At 39.1% G+C, this 23,334-nt stretch overlaps 1 protein-coding gene across 10 annotated transcripts in view; it reads right to left on the bottom strand.

Annotated features, from left to right (window-relative positions):
• CELF1 (CUGBP Elav-like family member 1) overlaps positions 1-23,334 on the bottom strand; it is a 65,300-nt gene that overhangs the window by 14,293 nt on the left and 27,673 nt on the right. For 2 of the 10 annotated variants that reach the window (XM_069858087.1, XM_069858086.1), the window contains exons 1-13: positions 22,914-22,999; positions 20,714-20,901; positions 19,897-19,979; positions 19,442-19,490; positions 16,158-16,292; positions 15,893-15,972; positions 15,356-15,517; positions 13,849-13,930; positions 10,935-11,063; positions 4,942-5,055; positions 4,582-4,767; positions 3,564-3,707; positions 2,074-2,242 (exon numbers count right to left, since the gene is read on the bottom strand). In XM_069858087.1, coding sequence (XP_069714188.1) covers positions 2,115-2,242; positions 3,564-3,707; positions 4,582-4,767; positions 4,942-5,055; positions 10,935-11,063; positions 13,849-13,930; positions 15,356-15,517; positions 15,893-15,972; positions 16,158-16,292; positions 19,442-19,490; positions 19,897-19,979; positions 20,714-20,901; positions 22,914-22,984 — 1,551 coding nt within the window. In that variant the 5' untranslated portion in view covers positions 22,985-22,999 and the 3' untranslated portion in view covers positions 2,074-2,114. Of the gene's footprint in view, positions 1-2,073; positions 2,243-3,563; positions 3,708-4,581; positions 4,768-4,941; positions 5,056-10,934; positions 11,064-13,848; positions 13,931-15,355; positions 15,518-15,892; positions 15,973-16,157; positions 16,293-19,441; positions 19,491-19,896; positions 19,980-20,713; positions 20,902-22,913; positions 23,000-23,334 lie in introns of those variants that run through there. The other 8 variants (XM_069858088.1, XM_069858091.1, XM_069858092.1 and 5 more) reach the window with 8 other exon arrangements.

The raw sequence follows: 23,334 nt of genomic DNA, 5'->3' as shown, positions 1-23,334 counted from the left end.
CTTTGAACTTTTGCCACCACAAAATGATTTGAGTAACACTGATAGATTTATCTGTCAGCCACCAACATGGACAGACTAGTATCAACTAACTGATTTTCAATTTAAGAATGGAAAGGGATTTTCTTGGATGCTATCAGTCAGGCCTTGTACTTCCGAGGTTTGAGATCCCAGGGGACACAGCACCTGGGAATGCCAGACTTTCCCAGCAGATCACTGCATATGGGTGTTGATTCTGAATGTTATCTCTGGTTTGATGGGTTTAGTGCTCCTCCTGCTGGGGCAGAACAGGAATTCCCAACCCTATGTCTGACCCACACACTGATCATTTAGCAGCTGGCTCCCACAATGCAGCATTAGCTGTTGCGCTGGGAAACAGCACCACGAACCAAGAATACAAAGGAAAAAAAGGAAAAAGAGAAAATATGAGGTAAATGGAACTTCTGTTAGAGATGTACAGAAATTCTAAATTTCCTCTTGTGACAGAGGTGGATTTTGGTGGTTATAAAATGAGACTCTACTCTGATTCCTTAACACCAACCCAGGCCAGAGTGTCAAAAGTCCTTTGAGCTCCCTAAAACCAGTGTATCACAAAGGCCCTTAGCAACGCATTAACAATTTCACAAGTGTGCAGAAGCGCGTGTTCACTGTAAGGGTGTGTTCAATCTTCCTTCAATACAGAAGACAACAGCTAGTACCAAAAGGCAGAATAAGACCGAATGGCTCAATGCTCTGCTCTGATTTCACAGCTCCTGTGTTAGCCTGTTTTGTACTGGTACACACCACCTTAAAGGAAAACTGCAGTATAAAGAAATACCTTATTACCAGACCAAATCACTGCACAAAATTATACTTTTGGGGGTTTGGTTTTTGTTGGTTTTTTTTTTTGGTTGTTGTTGTTTGTTTTTAAAAACACCCAGAAAGTTACCTTTGCAATCAAGTTAAGACTGAGAAAACAAATCCTGTGAGAACATGTAGGAAACAGGAGCCTCAAGAGCTGTTGACTTTCAGCTTTGTATCTCAGTTTAACAGTCATTTTGAGACAAACAGCACTTACATTATTCTTATCAGAATGAATTCAAAGTAACATCTGCAAAAAGGACATTATTCAACATAAATGGGCAATGTGATGAACTATTACAAATAAAAAATTGTCCAAAAAAATCAGCAGGTTATTAGGGATCAAAAGCTTCTTGCTTCCAGCCCCAGACTAAGCTGTCTCTATCTAGGTTTTGTAGATAGGTATAAAGTATACAGGATAAAGTTTCTTAAATACAGAGAAATTCACTGCATCTCATTAATATTCAACTGTAAATAGTGAAGTTTTCTGGACAGGGACATTATCCAATAATTTTATAAAGTGCTGCGTACATTCACTGTGCTATATAAACACTACTTTATATACAAAAAAAAAAAAATTTACTGCAGTTTTCCTCTGGCTTGTTAATGTGTTTCTCCTTCTAGCCTGTCTCCTGCTTTAGAGATGATTTACTAAGTCCCCACCATGGTATACAGTTAAGGAACCTTCAAAGACTGGATGGGGCATGACAAAGGAGTTTGTTTTGGAGTTTGTTCTTGGCCCACCCAAACTTGGATGGACTCTGTTCTCCTCCCCCACCTTTGTTTCCATCAGCTATTCTGTGTTATTTCTGCTTTCCCTTCTCTCCCCCATGGTGGTGTGATGTCAGTTCTGCTTCCCCTTCTCCTCTCTGTCCCAAGGTAGTGTGGTGTCAGTATCTGTTGCTCCCTTTAACCTCACCTCCCCATCCCCAAGGAGCTGGCATTGGTCCTTCTCAACACTCACTGGGTACAAACACAGCAAACTTCAAATAAGGGGAAAAAAACCCAACCAAAAACAAAACAAAACCTCAGCGATATGGCACCTATACTCCAAAGTAAAACACTGGAAACAAAAGCACAAACTTGTCCTCCATCCGAAGTGGTATTCTCAACAGAGGCTGCAGCCGAATCTTCAGAGGAAGATGTGCCAGATAGAAGGCATGGATCAGCTTCCAGGACTGTAAAAACACAGCCTTAGGGCTTCAAATCAATAAGTGCGCTCCTCTCCCAACTTACCAGAAGATCCTTTTCACTCCAGTCCTGGAGGGGAGAGGCGCTCAGTATGGCTTGCTGTCATTCTTAGAGCGCTTGAGCTGCACTTTCAGACGTTTCATGCCAATCTGAAAGCCGTTCATGGACTGAATGGCAGCCTGTGCAGAGACAGGATTGTCGTAACTTACAAAACCTAAAGAAAGGAAAACACAATTACACCACACCAAAGCTGTCCAGAGCAGTTACTCACAACTGGAAATGCAGGTACTCACAAGATAAGAGAGTCCTACAATAAAACGCCACTTTCAGCAGTTGACCACTGAGAGTCTTCATAAAAACTTCTTACTAATGGCTCTCAGACAAAGCACTGCCTTCTGACGTATGGAACTTTGGCCAAAATATATAGAAAGCTCAGGAAATGAAAATAACGTTTTCTAGTCTTCCAACAAAAATTAGTTCTGCTGTTTGTTTTATAAGAACTCATATCTGCAACAAAAACAAACCTGGGAAACATTAATCTATATGTGAAAGCTCATTAGAAATACAAGACTGAAATCATCCTCTTGGCATTATAAGAATAGATTTATTTGGAGTGAAGTAGCTGTCAAGTCAGCGTGGCATGTACTAATCTATTATGTTTAGGTCTCTCTTGGATAAGAAGCAGTATATCATTCCAGTTAAAGAACATCCTCAAAATAAACTTCTCCAGGGTTTTGAAGGAACCCATTTTAAATAACTCCCGTAAATGGCTGCAAACTCTACCGGAGGAGAGCATTCTATGTGCGGGTGTACAGCCTGATGCTCAGAATATTTTTATATTCCCATAAAGCATCAGACTGTCCACATAATTTGGCTCAAATATTAAAAAAACCAAAACAGTATAGACACGAAGTTATCAAAACCATAGAGAAAGGCTCACCTCTCCTATTTCATCACAAGAAATCTCTATTTATCAGAATAGTCACAAGAGCTTAACAGCACCACAAAAACACTACGACTGGTTGCACTGGGGTTTCAAAGTGAGGAAGATAATACTATGAAACTTTCAGTCCACATGTGCAGCCTCCTACTACACAAGCTAAGGAAGAATATTTTCTTCACTCTTTTGGCATCTCAGACTTTAGCAGTTAACTTAAAATAATTTATTTGACTAGTAACAGTAGCATTCATAATGACAATGTAGTAAGTAGTATATACAGCAACATAAAAGATTAGGGGAAGAGAGAGAACTATGCCATTATTACTGTCTGCAAACATGAATCATTAAATTATCTAGGGCCAAAACAGTACAATGTGGCACAATAATACAAAATCAGGAAAAGCAAAAAGTCACAATGAAAAATCAGGAAAATACCGTTAACTGATGGAAGAGTTTATTTATTTACTTTTTAGGAATATAGAGAAAGAGTCACTACTTGACCTAACAACTAGACTAGACAACATACTGGAAAAGAGATTACTAGAAAGAAGCCACCTTTCTACAGGTGGCTTTCTACAGGGTAGACCCAACGTACCAAAACACTTGCTTAGATTGGTCTGCTTGTCAATGAAAACCTTGGCTGAGACAACATTTCCGAATGGCATGAACATCTGCAGCAGATCCTGATCCCCAAACTCCTGGGGGAGATGGTAGATGAACAGATTGGCTCCCTCTGGACCTTCAAACAAGTAGGAATGTTAATTCAGAAAAAGCATGGATAACATAGGCCCCCTTCACAACAAAAATGTGAAAGAGCCATTCAAGCCATATTTTCTAGATAAAACAATGAAACGGTTGTTTGCGCTTCTATGGAGTACTTGATTCCAGAATAAATCAGCATGACCCTTTGGTGGGACTCATCATTCAAATAATTCTAGCCCTTTCTCGACAATTTTGCTTTAATTTCCATATTATGCCAAAACTGGTTCACAGATCCTTGCTATAATGAAAGCTGAACAATAAATTTGAGCGCCGGATGCTGACTAAAACAAAAATGGTTATGCAATGCCTGTGGCCTGAAGAAACTGAACAAATCGCAAAACAAAATACATGCAATCACATTACTTATAATCTGACAGATTCTTTTCTAAGTAACCTCCTACATTCTGCTAAAAACTCACTCCTACATTCTTCATTACTTTACACAGATCGTTAAATTGATTCTGAATCTGAGGAGTGAAGATAAAAGCATTAAGTATCTGTGGGAAGAGGTGAAGGACAAAGAAAACAAAATCACAACTGTTTCTTTAACGGTGGGTATTAGGCTGCAGACTCACTCTCCTGTCCTCTGAGAAAAATGGAGGAATATGATTACTAGGCATTTAAGATAAGACAAATCCTGGGAGAAACCTCCTGTATAGAAAGCAACTTAGAAAGGTTATAGAAGCTTATAGAAAGGACAGCTCTTAACAGGGAGACCTCACAGGTTTTCTTTACATTCAGTAACTTTGGGTTTCTAAAAAATACTGCCAAATAAAAGCTCTGTAGATAAAGTAGCTGCAAAGACTAAGCTTGCCCTTTTGAAAAGCCCTCTCAGGCATCTTTTTGCCTACCTTCTTTTTGACTTCCCGCTGCACCAATGCTCTGCTGTGTTAAGAGACTCTGGTTATACAGTGTGGGCAATGCAGCAGCAGCATATTGTTGGATTCCAGAATAAGCCTGTGTGAGGGCTTCCATAGTGCTACCTGTCCCATTTGAGAGACCACCACTGCCAAGTCCTCCATTTAAGGCTGCCATTCCTGTATAAGAGGAAATAAAGATGACCAAGTACTTCAACTGAGCCAGATCAATTATCTCTCAAATATTCTGCACTATTACAAAAAGGTGGGGAGCAGAAAACCACCGCCACAGAACTAGCACAACCTGAGGAGTGATAACCAGCTCTTACCCCAACCCACCAAAACACAACTCACCTGCTAAAGAGCTAACATTGAGGCCTGCTGTAGCCCCTGCCAGCGTCTGCAATGCTCCGAGAGAAGCCATTGGATTAACAGAGGAGCTGCTACTGGAGCTAGGTGAGGAACCTGCTATTAAAATAAGATAATTAAACTTCAAGCAATTATTTTTTGTCCTGACAATTGGATTCAAGTTATTTCTGTAAAAAAGGAGTGAGGAATAGATCAAGGCAACACAGTATACTTCACACAAAAACCCCTCAAACCCACATAACCTGACTAATCATACTGCTTCCACCTTCTAGTCCCTTCCTAGATTTCTGAAAAATCTCTACTTCATCGTAACATCTACTCTTTGTAGCAATAATAATATCATTAAGTGTAATATACCTAAAATTCAGGCAATACATGAATGTTAGCTAAATTGAGTACCTCAACATAAGGTGACCAGCAGCAATGCCCATTTCTTGCTGACTAAAGTAAGAATTGCTACATATTAATATCTATTCTTGAAGCATCACACAAGGTGAGAGACCTGAAACACAGATACTAGGGACATTAAAGAAAGCTCCAGACAAAATGAACATGCTGCTGGGGCTAGGGCCAAGAAAATTCTTGGAACATACAACAAAAAATATATAGCCTATCCTCTGTTGACTATGCCATTAACATCTTCAACCATGTTTACCCAGTAAGAGAAGCCTATGCAGTACCTAGCAGCCTAACAGCTTATATGGCCTGCCAAATTCTACAACAGGTAGAGTTAGTTCTACAAAAGCAGACATCAAAACGACAAGAAAAAATGCTTGCAAAGCTGGTGTATCAAAAAAATCAGAAGTTCAAATTTCAAAGTTCATCTACAAAGACTACAGACACAATAAAACAATCTAAGAATAGTATTTTTATGGTTATATAGCAGTGGTTTTCCCAACAAGTTTGTGGACTACCTAGAAGTCTGAAGAAGGTAAATAAGAAAACCTATACAAATTGCTATTAACCCAGATGTTAAATTCACTGCACAAAGTGCAGCACAAAGTATTTATGGCTTTGACAAACTAAGATACTGAAGACTGATGCTGTAGAGACATCTTGTAGTCTATTTCCAAGAGGAATTTATCAGTCTAAGTGGGTAACAAAACCCCTGAAATTATCAGTTTCCTTTGTGGTTTTGTGATTCTTAGCTATGCTGTGTACATCCATTAAAACTAGGAAAAGAATCATGAGCATCCTCCAAGCAGACTCAAACACTCTACACACTCACTGGCTCATAAATACGGCAGAAAGTCTCTGCTGCAGTGGAATACTGTAACTATTTAAATGGAATACAGGAAACTTGTTTAAAAAGCCGCAGCAAAAGCAGGTGTACCTAACAAAAACTCCATGAGATCCCAGGGAGCTGCACTTCATATCACTGCTTAGTTTTGTACTGACAGAGGAAACTGCAAACCTCCTTTAAGAAAAGTTCTATACAAACTCTCTTACAAGTCAGAAATTAAAGACAATGTTCCAAACTATTTTAATACGGTTACTCTGAAGAAACAGAGACAATTCCTGTCTTACTAACAGTAGTATATCACATGCTAGAAAAATACAGAGAACAACTTGCAGCATAATCATCAAGCCGGTAGAAAAAACACAGCTGGCTGAATAGAAGTTCAGAAATTATACAGCTGACTTGATTTTAAAATATCACTTGTTTCTGCAACACTTCATAGCTAATCTGTGTAATTGAAAAAGATAATAAGATAAAAAGATAAAAAATAAGATAATAAGATTATCTGATAAATAAGAACACTGTTTAAAAAAACAAATCACAATAAAATAGTATTGGAAAATTAAAGATTGAAGCCAAGGCTAGAGAGCAAAGTAAAAGAAAGCAGTGATGCTTTCCCTACTTTAAAAAGGTGGTGATTTTAAATAAATTCATTAAAACCACTTCAAAATGCTGAACACAGTTATTTTAGTTGACTTTATCAGCAATATCTTTAAAAAAAAAGAATAAATTCTTTAGTGTTGAAAATGCCAAAAATGAACTCTGCTTTGTTCTCTTTACTGTATGTACATAGCAATTTCTGTACTGAGTCAGCACCACATTTCTGATGATGACTAGAGGTAGGTAAATAATAGTAAGGCAGAAATACAGGGCAATTACAGAGGAATACTTCCTAGGTATAGTCTATATATCAATGCAGCAATTTGCGAATCTAGGATTTTTTCAGGCAAGTGCAGAGAAATAGATCTTTTTAATGAAGTGCCAGTTGAGAGCTTCACCTGGTATCCTGTAATTCTTGTTCTGAAATATCTAACAATGGTCTTTCCCTACTCGTCTTCATCACACCACTAATATTTGTAGATTTCAATCATATCCTACCCTCATGTCAGTCCTCCACTTCTCAGGCTCCATCGTTGCTCCTAACAGGGAAGTAGTTCCATAGTTCTAGTCATCCTTCTGTTCTTCTGGTTTTTGTGTATATTTTAGATCAGAAAACATCACAAAGTAATAGGGATGGAAAACTAGTACAGCTTTATACATGTTCTTATTTCCATCCCTAATTTTTAACATGGCTTCTGTGCGGTTTTTGGTGGGTTGTCAGTTTTTTTTGCTTGCTACTGAGGTTATTTTTTCTTAGATCTGTCTACTGAGTTATAGCTCGACAAAAAAAAGCTAGCTCTAACAGAACTAGCTGAAAATACTTAAAAAGTTTTCAAGAAAATTTGAATATGTAGTAAAGAATATCTAGGAAAGAAACTTGGAAAAAGACACCAACAACCAACTTGTGGAGGTAGGTAAACTGAGGGAACAGTAAGACAGTTCTAATTCAGTCATCTAACATCTAAGCAATGAGCTAAAGAGCACTAGAATTCATGCAATTAATTTGCCTGAACTGTACTAGACTTAGTTCCAGTAAAAGCAGGAAAAGTATGATGCCTCTGAAAATAATTTTGCTAGAGACACAATAACGTCAAAGTCATTTCATCTTTGCTGGAGTTTTGACAGTTGTCTTTGAGAAATGGAAATACACATCAACTTTTGCAACCATTCTGTTTTGCACTGAAGCAGACAATTCTTATTGATGTCCAAGTCAAAAAGATGGCAGACAAGACACTCAATCCTGAATTGCTTCTATAATGTTTTCTTGGATGTCCCTTTCACAAGCTAGCAGTTTAAATGAGTTTATCTGAGGCCACAGCCTCTGTAACATTGATTACTTATATAAGGATGCAGCAGCAGACCATTCAGTTCCAATGAGTTGCTGCTTTACTGCAATGTTCAAGATTTTGCACCATCCTGTTCTACATTAAAATACACAATAATGGTAGGAAATACCTAAACAAAAGCACCTGAAATGAGTAGGAAGACACCACAATAAGCGCAACAACAATACTTAACACCTTTGAGTTCAACAGTTCTGACATGTAACCTATGCATTGTCCATGCACACTGCATAGCGTGGACTTACAAGTTCCCCAAACACAAAAGCTATCAATGCAGATGAAAGAAAATAAAAAAGGTAATCATGCATAACAGTTGTCTGGATTTTTCCACCAATTATGCAATTTGAGAACAGTCTAGGAGAGATGTCCAAATAAGCATCAGGTGAACATTTGGATGACAGATGGATAGGAGTCAAGCCGGTAGTCACCTCATCTGCAGCTAGGTTTAAGAGGTCATCACAGTAGCTTTTGCCATATGTCCTACAGACAAGGAAGGCTAACACATGACAGTGAACAGCTATACACTAAGTTCTTTCAAGGTCTAGGTATGGTTCACAAGGGATGCTCTGAATGTGTGGAATCCAACAGCCTTCCGTGCAAATACAGAGAGTGTGAAGGCACATACAAGTATTAAAAGAGAATTTCAAGGTTGCTTTTATAAGAGATAACAGCAAGTTCAGAGTAAAGAGTTAAAAAGCTTTATAATTACAGGAAGTATCATGAGACTGAATGCTGTCTACACACATTAAGGCTTCCCCTCCCACCAATTTAAGTACAGTTTTAAAAGGAAGTCCCAAGGAAGCACACAACAGTAGCACAAATTCAGTTGAAAGTTACTTTTGTGGATCATCTAGTCTAATGGGCTGCTCAGAGCTGAGCTAACCTCTGAGTTAGGTCAGTCCATTCAGAGTCCCTTCTATTTGCATTCAGAATCTCTGAAATGGTAGAAGATTCTACAGTTCCTGGGGCACCTGGTTCCTGAGCTTATTCACTCTCATAATTGATTTTATTTTTCTTCTACATGCAGTCAGAATTTTCTTTGTTGCAACTGCTGTCCATTGCCCTTTGCCCTTTCACTGTACACTTCTGAGAAGAGGCTATCTCTGCCTTTTCCAGCACATGTGCCATTTGAACCTCACAACCTGCCAGCCCCTTTACCTGCCTCAACAAATCAGAGGACAAACTTGCTCTAGTTAGTAGACAGGAGAGCCAACAAGGAAACTGCCTAAACTCCAGTCAGAGCCAACTGTAACCTGACAATTCCAGCTCTGCTACTGCATGGGCAAATATGGAAGAAAGTCTCAGATATGTTCACCTCATGCTCTCTCAATGATGAAGCAGCACTTGTGGGTTATAAATACAGCTCTTCTACAGCTGCAACTCTTTGTTGTTTTTTTAATTATAAAATAGGACAACATAGTTGGGAGTCAAGATGCATTTTGAAATGTAAATCTTTTAAGAACTGCAGAACACAAAGTTTTTATGTAAAAAAAAGCCCTGTCCAACAACACAATACTCTTTGAGCCCAGTTCTTTCTTGGGGATTTCTCTAAGTAGAAAACTGTGCAAAGCACTCACAGTTTAACTCCTGATTGTGTGACATAAGGTTTTCTAAACAGCTTTTCCTTGTAAGCTCTTTATAATCTCTTAGTCCAGTTCCTTGGTCTTCCCACGCAATACAAAAAGCTACCTGTGGAAATTTAAAGCACCCCCAGCTCCCTTTGGTCTCTCACAATGACAGCTGATGATGTCGACTCTATAGACTGGATTTCAAAACTGGATAAACAATTTAGCTTTTAATGAAAAACCAAAAACCCAAAGTCAAACCTACACATCATGCTGCAGATGCTGGGAAACTGAACACTGAAGACAGTTTCCCTTCCCATGTGAAGATTTAGAAATAATTGAAAATAGGATAGAAATAACTGAGTAGGATACTGATCCTAATTTGTTGTAAAAATTGAGCATGACTGATTTAATTTAATGAAATTTATTTTATTTTATTTGTATTTATTGTATACATTTATAATAATATATTTTAAATATATTTATATTTAACCAATTTTATTTAATTTTTGTTTTCTCACTTGTTGCATTTAATAATCACGTTTAACAATAAGGCAGCAAAAGAAGACTACTTGGACAGTCTAACCTAAAGTAAAACGAAGTAGAAAAAAATCCCAAACACCTTATCACAGAAAAACCCAGAAGAGCAACGTACTGATTTTTTTGTGCAACTTACAGGCTCTGTTCTAGACAACACTTTCCAATAAACTAGTTAGGAGTCTGTTTATTCTACTTCTATGAGATAGTTATAATATCCTTGTCTCCATTAATGTCAGAGGAACATAAACTGTACTGTTCTAGTGCACAGAATGCATTACTTCATGCCTAAGACATCTTCTATCTCTGTGTCCAGAGTAACAGGGTACATCTCACAGTACTTGCCTAAAATCATGGATATACCTAACATGTGGCAAGATCGTAATAACGTGACTGGAAAGAGGTCACCTACATTTCTGCTTAATGATGACCTCAAAAAATCTTTTTACTTTAAATTAATGTGACCATTTGGATGAAGGAACACAGCAGGAACAAAAAAACCTTTGCTAGTGGCAAAGATATCTACCCTAAACAAATGCCAGTGAATCCACCAGTAAAACTGCTTAGCTATTAAAGAATCAACACGAAAGTGACAAAAAGGGATATACAAAACAGGTGACATCTATCCTGAAAAAACTCCTAAAGCATAAGGACTCCATGTAATAACACACTGTGGCATTGTCAGTCTCTTACCTGAGCTGGTGAGAACACTCAGAGGGCTGCTGGAGGAAGTGAGTGCAGCAGTACCACTTGGTGTATTCTGAGCTGCACTGGCTGCAGCTGCTAATGCAGCCAGGTTCTGCAACTGCACCGCATTCAGTCCTGCAACACATTGAAGAATGCACAGTTTCTCCTAAAACACTCACCATCATCGAAGCTTAACAGATCCAGCAACCTGAGCACATCACAAGCGAGTAATGGAAAGGAGTGTAAAAACAGTAGGCTTAATATTAGTTACTGATCTTTTCTACATTGCAATTCTTTCTTAAAACTCAAAAAGGAGTTTTTCTTTACCCAGACAGAAGAGTTTCTGTAAAAGACCAAGCAGTAATGATCTGAGACGTAGAATCCAGAGTACAGAAATTTTCAAGCAGCATTCCACCCAAACACAAAAGCATAGCAGCTTTAACTGAGTTAACCCAGGGTCTGATAGCTCTCCTGTAAGCCAGAGAACTTGTCTAGACACTAGACCAATAACCTCTTCACCTTGTGTCCCTCCACAGTCTTTTTACTGGAGCAGCAGTAACTGCAAAATTCTTTCAAGAAGGCCTACTCACCACAGTGGCCAGAAAGTCACACCTTTAACCAACCATCAGCCGAGTATCAGCACATTTTGTATGGTCCCCAAAAAGCAACAGTCAACTGAGAGACAATGTTAAGAGGCAACTCCTGACCACAAGATCAGCCAATGCGTGCATAGGCTAGTCAGCTGGTCAAACAGAAGTGGGAAGTTAAATGGGAAACATCAGGCATGTTGCGGTTCAGGGGGAGGAAGGTATCCCTGCATATATGAACTTTTACCAGCCAGTTTACTCATCTGACTCACCTCAATTTTGAGTCATAGTTTTGAATTAAACCATTTGGTCAGTACTGACACTGTAGTTTGCCCCCCTCTTTCCCACCATAGGATTAGCATTAACATAGATCTTCTGAATTCTGTATTTTAGCCATCCTTTGATGGGTTAGCTCTATTCTTCCAATTCTGCCTTTCTTCCCTTATTTCCTCTTTTTGTTTCTACGTTTGCTCAGTCGAACTATTCCTCCTCTTTTTATATGAATTCAGACAATCCCTAGTACTTCTTCCCTACAAAATTAAAACCAAAATTAAGTAAACCACCATTCTGCTAACAACATCAAAATGTCCTAGGCAGATGTGGCACCATCTCTTTCGGATGTCACCAAGTACTTACTAAGCAAAGTATACATCTCAAATAATTAAAATCTCAGTTTTGTAATTAAAGTATGTAAACAGACACCCTCAGAACGTATGCAACAACGCAGTATAAACTACTTATTTTCCAAAAACCTTTGACTACCGTCAACACAGTCAATTTGGGGGTTTTATATTCAATTGTTCGCTTTTTGTGACATGGTCTGTTTCTCTAACTATATTTAAAGCATGACATTAAAACCAAGGAGTTATATTTTTCTGTTTTATTGTGCCACAGAGAGTTAAAAGTGCAGCTGTTACAGCTAGTGAAGAACAGAGCAGCTTCCTTTCTTTCTGAAGCAGTTTGGTATGTGAACATTGCTCCTGTCCTCTTGTTATCACATTGTTTTCCCATCTGGTTTCAAATAGGGTCAAGATTAAATTTTGTCTACAGTCTGATATAATTTGGGATTTCTCTATCTACTTAATTTTTCTTTCTATTAATTTCAAGAAAGGAGATTAACTGAGATATTAACAGGGACTCACGCAACATGTTGCTTATACGACTGAGTTCTCAATTTAAAAAACCCCACACCTTAAGAACAGTTAAGACTGAATTACCTTGGAAACTTCACAGGCAACCTCAGCTATTTACCCCCTTCCCTCTGCCCTAATCCTTATTGTACCAACATGAACTGTTGTACTGTTTTTCTCCTTTTTCTAACACTTGCTTTCCTCTCAACAAGAGGGGGAAAACCAGCATCATGTGCATAACAAAACCCATTATAGAACACTACCACACAGGATATTAGTGAAAGTGATTAAAAAAAAATGCTTTCAACAAGAGTCTTGGATCTAAAGAGCTCTGAAGAGGTCTAACATGAAAAAAGTAAACACAAGAAGCTAAGGTTAGAAATTACCTCAACTATAAATTAATGTTCTGACAAACAACACAGTAACACTTTGCAAGACCTTGTACTTGTTACTGATGTGCAACTTTAAGGGTGCAACTTTAAAAGCTTGAAATGTTCAGTATTAAAACCAAAACTGTATTTTTCTGCCAGCGGAAGAGTTTAGAGAATGTGGTGAATGGAGTTACTAACACGTTTTATTATTCCCCATCCTGTGATGACAGAAGGGACAATTACTTTACAGCCCAAGTGCTGCTATACCTCGTGAACATTCTGACTAGCTGTCCACAGCAAGGAATTTGTCTCATATCTTTTAAGCTGATATTTCTCTAATAGCAACAGTGTAATTGTTTGTAATTGAAACAAAGAACCTGAGTGAAGGACTAGTTCATATTCCTACCAACATTGCATTTTCAACTTTGATGTATTTGATAACAGAGTATTTAAAATGGAAAACCTAAGAATCCATTATCACTGAAACACACGCATTAACACTTACTTCAAAACGCAACGCTTCAAACAGGTACCTGTTTGGATGAAAATAAATATACAGAGCCATCTTTCTGTACCTATATAGGAAGATAATTGTAAACACCAGAGGGGTGATCACCAGCACACCACAACTTACCTGGGGGACAATGGTTAACTAAGATTTAGAGGGAATATCCACACTTGTAGCAGAGGATTCCTGTCAGTCCAAAGGAGTGAGTAAACTCAGGACTACTTATTTCAAATGAGGTTAATAACGTCTATGGTCTTTTGGCTACTCTGTCTACCCTCCTCTTTTCTGTGGAACTGAACTTGTCTTCTGGTGGTAAAAACTCACCTCCCATTGGGTGGAGGCTGCTCAGTGTGTTCAGGTTCCCAGATGACGCAGCTGCTGTCTGCTGAAGGAGCTGCAAATAAAGCTAGACATTACACCAAAAAACAAAACAAGAGTGAGAGTGAGGGCTGGCTCCGCTTCTGGGAGAAACTGCATCACACCACAGCCAGAGCGCCGTCACAAAGGGAACTCCCACTGCCCATGCACCACATCGTAGCAAAGCATAAGGATAATTCCCCTTACACAATACAGCCAGAGCACCACTGTAGTGAAAATCCATGCTGTCCATGCATCATATTGCAGCCAAAGCAACAGCACAACACCTTCCCTACTCAATACAGTAAATGTTGATGGAAGTTTTTAGCCAATACAGCAAGACAATCCCAGCAGAACCAATAGCGAAAGAGAACACCGATTCAAAGCACTTCAGGCAGGACTGCCACCCCCAAGGATAAATTACCTCAAGCCAGACTTTACAGCTGACACTGCCAGCACAGGACAAATGGCAAATGCCATACTAAAACCAGAGCCCCTGTAAGGGGGAATCCCCTCCACTCTTGTTAAGCACAGCAGCCATGAGAGAAATTTCAAGCCTCAGCTCAGAAGCTATTCAGAGGGACTTGTTACTCCATTCTTCATTAACTAGATGGTGTTATAAAAAAAATTCAATCTACCAAACCTAAAGCAGTATTAAACCAAAAGAATACCCCCAACTTCAGCAGTACATCATACCAAGAATGAGATGAAATTTTTCCTTTTCCGTTCCCTAGACCTTGTATTGCAAGAATACAGTTCTCATATCTCCTCTAGCAACCCACATAAGCCAGAGCACATCAGTTTATGAAAAGCTCACCCTTCAGGGACCTAGCAAAATGGACCTAAATCAGTGACAAACAGCATACTACCTTCCGTTGTGTCATTTTTGCTAAAGACAGTAGGTCCTCTCAATTTTCTGGTTTTCCTTGGGTGGTTTTCTTCTGGTTTTTTTTGTTTGTTTTTGGGTTTTTTTTGTTTGGTTGGTTTTTTTTTTTTAATGTGCATTAGGGGCTGCTTGGTGCTTCCAACCTGATCATCTTCCCTGTTTCGACAACACCAAGTACTATTCTAGGTTTCATTGGAAGGGGATGAAAGAAATAAAGGCCAGAAAAGGAAAAATGAAAGGGGAATACAAAAAACTGTCAGACAGACAGACATGGGTATTGGTGAACATTGAGGTCATAACATACAAAGAAAATCTTCTCGGCACAAACTCATTCTACAGAAGACAGGGAAAAAAAGAACCAGTGGGCTTTACAGGGGGCTTTAAGGCTACAGTGACTGGGGTTGAAATCCTCATTTCAACATACCCTGATTAGCAGTTAGCACGTAACTTAATTTCAGCCTCTTCACAATCCCCATTTTGTGTAAGAACCCTATTCCTATCTATCAGGAGCCTTCTAAAAATGAATATGTTGAACACTACAAGACTCTAATCTCTGAAGAGATGGAAAGAAACAAATCAGAAACTCACTGCTAAGTATTGGGGTCCAAGTGTGTTGAGACCAGCCAGGTTTCCCCATACTGAGGCAGCACTGATCTGTTGCATTTGTTGCTGGAGTTGCTGAGCAATTCGTTTCTGCTCTTTGTCCTTCTGTGTGTCTGCAAATTTTACCACAATGGGAGAAGAGCAACCCTGCAAACAGCAATTCAAACAATTACATACCTGCTATCCCCAGCAGACGCAAAAACCAGTGCATTAAGATCCAGTCATTGGAAGCATTCTCCTCCCAACCCCCAAACATACATATATACATATTTAAACAGCACATCTCTTGAAAGCTTCAAAGTCTCCTTTGCTTTTAATTCTATTTTGTATTTCGGTATTTTCTCTGCAAATGAAATTTCTAACTCGAGCTCTAAAAACAGGAAAACAAACACAGAGGTCCAGCAGTAGCATTTGCAAAGAAGCACACGCTGTGCTTATCCTTGTCTCTGCTCTCTAGTCCTCCAAACTCCATAGTGACTGCCTGACAAATTACACCTCCTGACACCCACTAAATTGTTTTACCTCCATGGTTTGTGCTTGGTGCATTGCTTTGATTGCTGTTTGTGCCATGGCTCTTGTTGTAAAAGTCACAAATGCACAACCTGGGGAAAAAACAAAAAAGAACCAGGTGATTCACTACATCCATAATTACTGGGATGAATAAAGAAATGAAAATGCCTATGAGGCTGGCAGGGGGAATCACAGAAAGAGCTGCAATGCCACCTCAAGCTGCAAAAGGCAGCATCCAGTGGGGAGCTTTGAACTGCCAGAAAAGCTTCTTTCTTACCTCTGCTCAGGCCATCTGGGCCCCGTAATATCCTGCATTCTTCAATCTGCCCAAAGGGGGAGAACATCACTCGGATATCATTTTCATTGCACTTCTTGGATATCATTCCAATAAACAACTTCCTATCTTCTACTGCTAAGAAATCAAAGGATAAGAGTATTACCAGCAGATACAGGCTTACTAGACCTTATTTTGTTAAGCCTTCTCCATCAACTGCAGTTTTTTCCCTTGTAAATAAGGTAAGGGGTTGTCAAAACTGTATTTCTAATAATGGAATCTCTTCAGTTGAAGAGGATGCATATGAGATGCTTCAATGAACCTGAAGGATGCCTGCTCTATGATGTTTTATGTTTACATTTTACTGACTGTTCCTCCCTTGCAAGCCTGTAAGACAAGGAAAAAATACATCGGGTTTAGCTCTTCCCTCTATCTCCTACATCTAGTTCCTGGTGAGTGAGAGAAGACTTGTATGTACTTTATTAGACTGTTTTCATCCTCTCTCCTCTGTCTTGTGCTACCAACACAGGTATCTAAGCAAGTATCTAAATAAGCAATTCAGGTGCAGAAAGCTTCTTTCTAGCCTCCATATTATGCCAATAACTTTAGAGCTGTCTACTCCTTCATGTGCCTTTCTCAACAGTGGAAGCAGCAGCAGTTGCTAAACCAAAACAGTTTCAATTCTGTTTCATATTCATCCACTCTGATATGTATCAAAAGCATGAAAATAACCTCAAATCGGAAGTGTGCTACTGTACCCTGCACCTAAACACTGATGCTACCAGATACAGGAGAGTTGAAGAATATCTTTCAGAGTGCAGACTATTGTAAAATAAGCGGTCCAGAAAGACATTCCTTTTAACTGTGCAGTTGGTGGTTACTAATGTCAGTTTAAGGTCACTTGAAGGAGTGGGGTGAAACTGAATACAGAGCAGAACTTTATCTCTATCTTTCACTTGAGCATGCTAACTAACCTCTGAAATACTTGTATTTGGAAAATACAACATTCAGCACAATATAAAATATGATGAAGACTGTAGCATAATTTGAAGTTTCAAGAGAGAAAGTGTTATAATTGGAGAAATGGTGAGGGGAGATCAACTTATTTGCCGTCTTCTATGGTGTTGAAGGAGAAAAACCCAAACTATTCCAGTTGAAATTACTTTGACTATTAAATCTTAATGTTGTACCCAGTTCATTTTCAAGCTTTTGGAGCTGAAAGCTGCTTACAAATCCTTTTCACAGCCCATTTTAGTTTAAGAGACCCAGAATCCCTTTTACTAATAGCAAATTAAAATGTTTTTTTAAATGATGCTTTCTCATTTGTATTTTCACATACACCTCTTACTAAAACTCATAATTATATAGTAGCCTCAACCCCCAAAATTCCATTAAATAATTTTTCCCCTCTCTCCATTATTTTCCTAGAATACTCATGTGTGTATATAATGCAAGAACAAATTTTAGAGAAACTATTTTCTCCTCTTAACAATACTTCAAAAGAATTACTCCTTTCTAGATATATTTGCACAGAAGTGTATTCTGTATACACATGGAGTAACATGCAGATGGAATAACTCCTACTACGTTACCCATATATCCCATCTTTCGTTTTCAATTATCTTAAGATGTGAGCATTCTGGAACCAGGATTATCTTGTTCATCACGCAACACTAATCTTACAGTAACTCGGCTAAATGAAGAAAAATAAAATTAAGACAAGCCTAGAAAGGCTGAAACTACTAGACATTAAACACTTTCTTTGCTTATCTTGCAGCAATATATATACACACAGACAGATAACTGAGCATGTATGCATATGAACTCATCATGGAAACAAGTGGACAAATGATCATTTACCCAACGGTAGATGCTAAATATCTTAATCTAGCTGAAGTAGCCAATGTGCAGAAATATTCTTTTTTTTTTTCTCTACTGTATTATTGTTAATTCTCAATCTCCCTTATATATTACAAGCAGTAGTTTTGACTGCCATCCTAGCTGCAACAGGCCTTGCTTCAAATCCATCAAGCACTTGAAAAAGCATTTCCAGATTTCATAGAATGGTCTGGAAATTACCTTAACGATCATCTAATTCCAATTCCTCTGGCATAGGCAGGGATACCTTCAACTACATCAGGTTGCCGATAGCCCCATTCAACATGGCCTTGAACACTTCCAGGTAGGGGGCATCCACAACCTCTCCGAGTAACCTGTTCCAGTGCCTCAGCATCCTCAAATTGATGAATTTCTTCCCAATATCTAATCTAAATCTGCTCCCTTTCAGTCTAATACCATACTCCCCCATCCTATCACTACACTCCCTGATAAAGAATCCCTCCCTGTCTTTCCACAGGCCACTCTGAAGTACTAGAAGGCTGCTATAAGGTCTCCCCAGAGCCTTCTCTTCTCTAGGCTAAAAAAGTCCAACTCTCTCAGCCTGTCCTCATATGGGAAGTCTTCCAGCCCCCGATGACCTTTCATGGCCCTCCTCTGGACCCACTTGAGCGGGTCCATGTCTTTCTTATGCTGAGAGCCCTCAGAGCTGAATGCAGTAGTTCATGCATGGCCTCATGAGAGTAGAGTAAAGCAGGAGAAACACCTCGCTTGACCAGTTAGCCCTTCTTTTGATGCAGCCCAGGATACAACTGGGTTTCTGGGCTGCAAGCATACATTGACAGCTTATATTCAATGTTTCATCCATCAATACCCGCCCTCCACAAGCCCTCCTCCACAGGGCTGCTCTAAATGCACTCATCGCCCAGCCTGTATTTGGGACTGCTCTGACCCCAGCACCTAACCTTGCACTTGGCCTTGTTGAATTTCATGAGAATTACATGGGCCTGCTTCTTGAACTTGTCAAAGTCCCTCCGGATGGCATCCTTTCCCTCTAGAGCATCAACCACAGCACTTTGCTTGGTGTCATCTGCAAACCTGCTGAGGGTGCACTCAGTCTCGCTGTCCATGCACCCAACAAAGATTTAAACCACCTTAGTACAAAGAAGAACTCACTGGATGTTTCCCTAACTGACAACATGGTTCTACCGCAAGCAGCAGCAGTAGAAGATACAGAGTCATGGAATTTGAGACATCACATACACTACCTACTCTACTGAAAACACACCTTTTTCTTTCTATTTCTTTCTTTCTTTTTTCTCCTTAAAAAAATAATCAGGTCTCCTACTCAAGAAGGATTCACCACAGAAGCTGTTCAACAAAAGTAAAAACCTCAAGCTTCCCCACTAGAACAAATGATGCCACCAAACTCAGACTTTAGTACAGCTTACCATTACTCTTTTCACTGTCAGCTGGTTTCATCTGGATAGGATGGTGCATCTAAAATATATATAAAAAAATTATTTAATCCTGGATGCATTCACTTTACACTACATGAAACACATCCCATAAGAACTGTGGAAGAAATGGTAGTCTAAACTGCCTCCACAAAGAAGTGCATATGTAATACATAAATTTCTAGAAGAAAGAAAAGCTTTCCCAGTGATAGGCCATCATTCTTTCTCAGAGTATTACAGGAGCCGTGCCCAGCCACCACTTTACTACCATATCATTCTCCCAAATGGTCCAAAACTCCCTGTTATCATACAAATCTCATGACATTGCTCTTCTGCATAGTTCTTTTAAAAACATGATTTAAGGGTAAGATAACATATGTTTGCACATCAGTGGTGCCAGAGCTCAGGAAAACAAGACAGTTGCAAAGAAAGGTTGGGTCTTCTCTTACCCCTGGGAGGATCTTCATGTTGTGAAGAGCGTTCTGTGCTTCTAGTGCAGCTTTACGGGTATAAAATGTAACAAAACAGCACCCTGCAAGTGAAACAAAACACTAGCAAGAAGAAACACTATGAATCTTAACCTGCTGCATAGAAATTGCAAGTCCCACTTCTATCCCTCCAATGTAAAACATGCGACAACTAGAAGACGTTAGACATAGAAATAGGAAGGTACTACTGATCACAACTGTTTAAAAAAGATTTCTAAGTGTAATAAAATAGGATATAGTCAGAATCGACCCAACATCACTAAATGAGTTTTTTTAATGGTGTATTAAATACACCTGTCAAATAATCGTTGGCTACTTCCATTATGAAACTCCATAACCATTTGCTAGTACCAAAAATTTACCTAGTTTCACAGGAAATAAGATATTGTATTTAACTGAACTGCAAATCTAGGTACAGCATTTAGTTAGAATTCAATGTACGCAAATTAAAGAACTTAATTTTATATTTAATTTGACACTTCCAGCCACATTTTGGTAATACCATAACATCACAATGATGCTCTGGAATATTAATTTGCAGTTTTAATCCATTCTTCAAGCATTCCCATTACTTCTGAGCTCTAGGAAAAAAAACCTAAAATTATTACTTTCCTCAGCTCAGCTAACAACTGGATCACAATCTAAGTAAACACTAAAAAGCCTGGGCTTGCATGCACACCTGGTCACAGAACTTCAGCACACAAATCAAACAGCTAAGACTGTAACCACGTGAAAGCAGCTGAGACCCTAAGTCTCCCATAAGTACAGAAGTTCTCACCTTTGCTTTGAGGAGGGTTTTGGCTCCTGTCCCTCAAGACATTGATTTCATAGACAGCACCATACTGTTCAAAAAGTTCTCTTAGATCCTTCTCACACCAGCTCCGTGGGACCTGACCCACAAACATCTTGATAGCATCTAGATCAGGTTGGTCTGGGTGATCCAATGTGCCATTCATTTTCTTTGAGCTATTAAAAACAATAAGGAATTTTTCGTTTATACCTTTCAACAGATTCTAGATGCTACTGCACCAAGAAGCAGCTTGTTTACAGCAAGATTAAAAGAATTATTTCTACATATATAAAAATGTATATGGTTAAAATACACATAAAAAGAGAGACTCTTGCACATTTCTATGCCTGCATAGCAAAGAATATTCAAAAACAGCATTCACGGTCACTGGCAAGCTGAATATCTGGAAACCAAACAAACATTCTCTACACAGCTCTTTAAAACTTTTAACATTGTTTCTACCATGTAGTCAACAACACCTGGGATCCAGGACATAGATTCGCTGAGGTGACTGAGAAATATCACTAATTAAACCATGTAAAATTTTACAGAAAAAGAAACCAGAACAGGAAGGAACCTAAATTCAGTTTACCCACAGACTACCGATGTTGCTGGTAACCAGTGAAAATGAGTATAACATTTATTTTGTTGTTTTAAAACATGACTATCTGGAACTGTTTTCCTGGGGGAAGATCCATCTTAATACAGTGAACCACGTATAACTAAACAGATGAGAAGTTTCATTAAAGGTTTGCAAGGCAACAGCTTTTTGTGAAAATAGGGAGCTTTCAACAATATTTGGCAAAAACCAAAAAAAACAGGCTTAGGTTGACTAACAATCTAGTTAGTCACAGACTGAATCAAGTTGAGTAATGGCAGGGTGTTAACACAGAAAAAAAGTCACTTCTTAGACTACACCACCATAGAAGTTGTGAGTACAGGAATCTTCAATAAGCTTCAAGGCATTACCATATGAACAGCTTACAAACTATTAGTAAAACTATGTTATACTCCACCCAGCTAGCCAATAGTCATACACCACTTTCTGTACTGACTTTTCATTGTGAAGCATAATGTGAGGTCTTGTTACTGGTAGTCACGGTCTGGTATACCACAGGACCTATCTCTGTGGAAGACATACTGCAATACATCCTGTCATAGTTATAGTGATTAGTAGGTTAAAATTGCTGACCGGCCCCTGCATTGCCTAGAAAGGACACGGGGAATGGAACAGCAACTATACAATGATTCATCCCTGCCCCGAACTCTTTGTTGAAGAATACAGGCGGCCTTCTTCCAGAGCAGTCAGCTCTCCATCTCTGCTTTTTTCCTGTTAAGATAAGCCATTCAAAAACTACTAACTTCACAACACAGTAAACAGTCTTCCCCTAGAACAGAACTGAAAAAAAGAAAAATTCCAGACCAGGTAATGTTTAGGTATTTTTTCCCCCTCAATACACTGCTGTTGAGAGCCTAAGCAAAAAGCGATGCCGTGAAAGCTAATTCAGTAACTGTGAACATCTTCAGAAACAACAAAGCTTCTTACTTGAAGGGAAGGGACTTATCACAAATCCTTTCACTCCTCTTTACCTTTCCACTTAAAAAGGGTCAGCACCTCTCAAATACTCAAGGTGTACTCTACCTTTTACAAAGAAGCAACTACCTCTTCTTTCAATGTCTTTTAATTTCAATGGAGAACAATTGGAAACCATTAACACTCTTCTAAAAACAATCTTCACCCCTGCCTTCTATGCCAGGGGTAGCTGCAGGAGCATAGCATGGCCCCTGTTAATTGGTCAACTCTTAACATGACCTCAACAGTATACAAGGAATCTTTCATTCCTAATTAAAAGGCTTAGTCTAGAGTCATTAATACGGAAAAACATACACTCCCAACATTTGATTAAAATCACTGATTTAATATCAGCACCTGTAAAACACTAGAAACAGTGCTGCCAAATAGCTTTATTCCTCCTTAGCCCTCAGTCTCAAAATTGTTTTATCACTTTTTCCGCCTGCCCAGAATCCCATATAGTGGGTCAACACCCACTAGGATTTCTTCAGGAACACAAACTGCAGGCTCTCCTATCTCCCCTCCCCTCCAAGGGGAGTTCAGACAACAGAGACTCCAGAGAAAGCAAGTCCAACTATTCAGCTATAAAATTAGACATGAAGACAAAATACTTACACAGGGCTAGCATTCAAGGAGCAATGGTCCACCATCATCTCTGGGAGGAAATCCAACTTGAACGCAGCCATCACCTCAATCTGACAAACTACTAACACTAGATCAATGTATTGCCTAACCCTGAAACAACGCCACTTTCCAAAAGTCCTGCAGGTCTTAACACTCAGCCACACAAAAAACACCCAAACCACAGAAACAGAAGCTCAGGGAGACCAGCAATAGACACCACAGAAACAGGCTGGACTGGGAAAGGGACATGGAATCCCAGATTAAAAAGGGGATGCGACCATGTGAAGGGAGGCTCAGCTTAATACACAATGAAAATGCTGATGCACTGGACTTGTTTTGTGCAATTTTCCCTGGCGAAGCAGTACTGAGTGCACTGTCAGATAAACAGAGTGTCAGATCCATGAAGATAGCA

The sequence above is a fragment of the Phaenicophaeus curvirostris genome, chromosome 5 (genome assembly GCF_032191515.1).
Source record: "Phaenicophaeus curvirostris isolate KB17595 chromosome 5, BPBGC_Pcur_1.0, whole genome shotgun sequence".
Lineage (NCBI taxonomy): Eukaryota > Metazoa > Chordata > Aves > Cuculiformes > Cuculidae > Phaenicophaeus > Phaenicophaeus curvirostris.
The sequence above is the reverse complement of the archived record's forward strand: the minus strand, read 5'-3'. Positions and strand labels throughout refer to the sequence as shown.